The 4,526-nt window shown below is 54.3% G+C and overlaps 1 protein-coding gene across 1 annotated transcript in view; it reads right to left on the reverse strand.

The window, feature by feature from the left end:
• Positions 1-3,640: 3,640 nt before the first annotated feature.
• The window catches only part of MYOCD (myocardin), a gene marked incomplete at its 5' end in the record, with an annotated part of 9,068 nt that continues 8,182 nt past the window's right edge, over positions 3,641-4,526 (reverse strand). Inside the window, one exon of the mRNA XM_010282446.1 lies at positions 3,641-4,299. Within this exon, the coding sequence (XP_010280748.1) occupies positions 3,731-4,299 (569 nt within the window). The remainder of the gene's footprint in view (positions 4,300-4,526) is intronic.

The raw sequence follows: 4,526 nt of genomic DNA on the forward strand, positions 1-4,526 counted from the left end.
CACTAGGATACTCCAGCGATGGAGGTTTTTAACTTGTTGAATCCAGGCTTTCACAGGAAGGAAAACCCCAGGACCCTAAATCCCTTGGGACAGCCTGTGAGAGAAAATCACCCACACGTTGAAGGTACTAACTCCTTCGGGGCATAGGGAGTACAGCTCATCAGCAGGCGCTGAGCAAAAGGCGGCATCCACGGCCTGGCTCTGGCACAAGGTGTACCAGGAAGGACGATAGCTGCCCGGGATGCAGGACACCACGGCACGGGAACGGGGTTACAAAGCAGTAGGGAACAGCCCTGAAGCTGTAAGTGTGAGGGCCTTGTGGTGACGGCGGGGTCATGCTCTGGCATCCCTGCCGGGGAGGGCAGGAAACTGAAACGCCTCTCAGACAGGACCCAAGGGTCATGCCAGGCCAGCAAGCTGCTGGGGAGCTTCATGGTGGTGGCTGAGTGTGGAGGGGGCTTTGCAGGTGCTTCTCTGGCCAAGGAAATGGAGGGGTGAGCAGGACCTCTCCTGCCAGCACAGCCCGTGCTGTCCCAGGAGGCGGCTCCGGCAGGGCTGGAAAACTGACGGCCGGGGCAGAGCTGGGCTGGGCTCTTCTCCAGGCAGCGGAGGAGCTCTGCTACCAGTTTCTTTTGGGGCCTGGAAGGAGACCTCAGGAGTCCCTTTGATCCCTCCTCTGCCCTACAGCGGGACCTTGGTCTGGACTCAGCCACCCCAAATGCTCTGGACCAAACCTTGGCACCTCACCTTGGTGTCTTTCCTTTCTTTAAAGCTGTGACTGCCTGTACCACCCACCCTGCTCTTTGCCTTTTGTGACGGGAGACTGGCAGTGTGTCCTCCCAGCTCCTCTTCTGCAAGTTGAACAACCCAGGCAGGCGAGTGCTCCTGTCCATCAGTATTGCCAAAACAATCCTAGACTGAGGCTTGTTGTCTCATTCTCTGAGTAACTATAACTTGGCTCAGTCCAGGCAGTTTATCGCAACACATTTGGTTGCAGAGTGTAGTTTAGAGATTATGAGATGTTCATAGGAACTGTTTTTTTTTTCATCTACATCTTTTCAGAGTCACTTCTGCAGTGTCTCAGGATTGTTCCACATTTTGAGCCCATCTGTGGACAGATAGTCCTTCCCTGCAAACAGGAGGGTGAATGTCCTGGGAACCCTTTTTTAATCAAAGGAAAGATGCGATGAATCTGGAAACCGACACCAATGGGTACCAGGGAGGAGCCGGAGCTCTCCAGCCTTCCTCTGCCACTTGCCTGCAGGCAACAGGAGGTTCACCTGGGGGGGACCTCTGCCCGTGCCCACCACGTGCCCTGTGTCCAGCGGCCCACGGCCACCAGAGCTCAGCTGCTGGAAAATGCAAAGGGGTTTGCGCAGGATACCAACCGCTGCCTTTGAAGGGGACACTGACCAGAGGGGCAGGGTTTGCAGCCAAAGCCAACATAAGAAAAAGTCTTCAGAAACAGGAGACTCCAGCTTGCTTGTTTAGAAATCTTCCAGGAGAAACTGTTGCCGTGAAAGAAATACTTCTGCTCTTGCAAGAGGAAGGCTGTAGCTGCCCCAGGGCATGGAGCCGATACCTACTGGTCGTAGCTGGGAAATCCTGGTCGTGGCTGGACGGGCTGGGGCTGCCCCAGCCGGCGAAATCAAACAGCAAACTGCGAGCAGACAAGTGGCAAGACAAAGGGGTTTTTAATAATGAAGGTGTTGCTGGTAACATAGGTAAGGAAATGTGCTTGCTTACAAGTTTGAAGCTGACAGCATCCCTTTAAATAAGGAAATACTTTTGCTGAGAGGAGAAAGTTATCTGGAAAGCCCTGTACAATGACGCAGTGTAGCAGCTAACACTACTCTGTTTCAAGTGCTATTAATATTCTCCACGGATTTCAAAAAATCTCTCACTTCTTAGAAAAAGAAATTCTTTAAAAAAAATGCAACCTGTGATCGTCTATCCTAGCAGTGCCCTGTGACCGTTTGTACAATAGAAAAGTGGTGCTTTAAATAGTGAGTCGAAAGCTACTGCCACGTGCTTTATACAGCATGCAACAACGCTGCGGACTGGAGACGCAGCAGGGGCTGCAGAGCCTCCCCTGACAGCTCCAGCATCCTGGGGGAGCGCCCCGTGGGGACCACGGCCAGGCTGCCCGCCGGCCCCTCGCGCCGGCCCTGCTCCCCAGCTGCTGCATCTCCGATGTGCTGTCCTTCCAGTAACACAAATATTAAATACACTCAGTCTGTAAATAGTTTAACAATCTTTGTCAGCAACAATATTTACTTTGGCAAAACCAGAACTGCAAAGAAGTAGACGTGTCCGTCAAACAGTCTGCAGCAAGTTCTTTGGTGGAAGCCAAGAAGTGAAGCAAAGGCTCCTTCTCACTAGAGCCTGAGGAAACATATTGCACAGAGACTCATAGGAGAAACGCTGGTGACTTCAGACAGGAGGCATCACTGCAGGAGAGCATCCACCTCTGCGGCTGCAGGAGAACTAGCTCCTCCAGGTTCAGTGATTCACAGCTGTTCTCCGGGTGGCCTTGCTCTGAGCTGAGTGAACAGTGATGCTGGGCGAACTTGGGGAGAAGGGGATGACTGCTGGGGATCAAGGAGGAATGGGAAGAAGGACAGAGGGATGGATAGCGGAGAAGTGGAGGCAACAAAAGCAGATGGTCACACAAAACCGCCACCACACAAGGGCCCGCTCAGCCCTGCCCCACCTGCAGGTCACCGAGTGCCCGTTTCTGGCTCCCCCCTGCTCCCAGGTCACGCAAGGTGGTGGAGATCTATCCTGACTTCTGGCTGTGCAAAGCACAGCCCCTCCAAAGCCTGGCTGTATTTTCCATATAACTTGCTCCTACCAGGGACAAAAACACATTACACATCTCTTCATCTGTACCCACACCAGCTGGGACATGGCAGCTCCACGAGGATGCCACGTCCCTTCGATACCTGAACCTACAGCCTGAGCAGCTGCCTCCAACGTCCAGAGCTCTCTGCTCCAAGGTCACAGGCCTCAGTTCAGACTGCAGCTGGGGTGGGTCCCGGGCTTTCAGCCCCCAGACACTGTGAGGACATGACAAGGTGCCACCACAAACATGGTGGTCTCCATCTTTCACCCACCAGGAGCAGAGCTGTGCAGGGATGGGGCAGCGCAGCTTCGGGGGCAGGAGGAGGGAAGCAAGGCGAACCTGGCTGTACGGAGAAGTGTGCTTATCGCCCTGGCTGGGCAGAGCCTCCCTGCTCCCACAGCCCCTGGCCTGGCCATGGCCAAGATGAGCCCAGCAGGATTGCCTAAGGGGCTGGACGGGCAGGAGGGGAGTACAAGAGGGGGCAGAAATGGGTCCTCCTTTCCGTGATTTCCCATTGCCACCCAGGTGAGGTCTCCTCACCACACAGTTTTGTCATGAGCTGCTCCAGTTCTCATAAGAGTGACTGCTAAAATGGGGCAGGGGGAAGATAAAAGAAACAAAACTGAAGTTCTTGTCAATCTAAAGAAGTGTTGTTAAAGGCACTGGTGTCCTCTGTGGGGATGTGTCAATGGAGGAAAACCAAAGTACCAAAGCTGTTGTGCTGTCAGTTTGCAGTAACTGGAAATTCAAACAAGTTTTTATGCTGGGAAAATGACTCCAGTTTCCCCTGAATGTGGCACGTTAGCCCTGCGTGTTCTTCACATGACAGAAACACTGTGCTGGCTGCTGCAGGCTTACAGTATCCTGCCTCCACCGCACTCCCTTTCACCACTGCTGCAGGTGCAGGTCCATGCTGGTGTTTAGATTGAGATCAGTAACATCTAGGAAATCAATGTTGAAGATGCTGGGACCCGCAGGGGTGAGCGAGCCAAAGCCAGTGGCGGAGCTGGGGGGCGTGAGGTCCAGCCACTCCATCGTTTCCCACGGAGACTCAGTGAAACTCATTTGTAAACCGGAGCCATCGGCAGGGGAAGGGGAGAGCTGGGTTTCCATGGGCGAGAGGGGAGTCTGTAAAATCTCTTGAGAGGTGAGCAGTTCATCTGCAGCTTTGCCAGAGAACCCCTCCATCATCCCTTCGAAGTGGGACTCTTCTCCCCCCATCTTCAGCAGGGCGATTTCACTGACCCTCCCCAGGGGACTGTGGGCATTCAGCAGAACGTCGAGGTGAGCATCACTGCTGCCCGGACAGTGCTCGAAGGAGAGCTGGGCTGAGGAGACCTGCTCAAACGTGGTGGATGACTTTGGAAGAGAAGTGCTGGAGTTCCCTGTGGACACTGTTATCTGAGGTACTTTCTGGAGGCAGGACCGATCTTCCTTAGCATTGGCTGGCATTTCTGTCAACAAATGAGAAGGGTTTGAGGTGCTCTGGCAGTGCCCACCACTGCTGGGCACAGGGGCACCACCACAGCCCCCCAGCTGGGCTCCTGGGCATGCCTGCAGATACCCACTCCCCACTTGATCCCCTTGGCATTGCTTGCCCACCCTCCCTGTGGGAAGCCTCACACCTTCCTGCTTTCTGAACTCGACTCCCCTGGTTTCGGACAAGATCCACAGGGCACGT

The sequence above is a fragment of the Phaethon lepturus genome, unplaced genomic scaffold (assembly GCF_000687285.1).
Source record: "Phaethon lepturus isolate BGI_N335 unplaced genomic scaffold, ASM68728v1 scaffold5350, whole genome shotgun sequence".
Taxonomy (NCBI): domain Eukaryota; kingdom Metazoa; phylum Chordata; class Aves; order Phaethontiformes; family Phaethontidae; genus Phaethon; species Phaethon lepturus.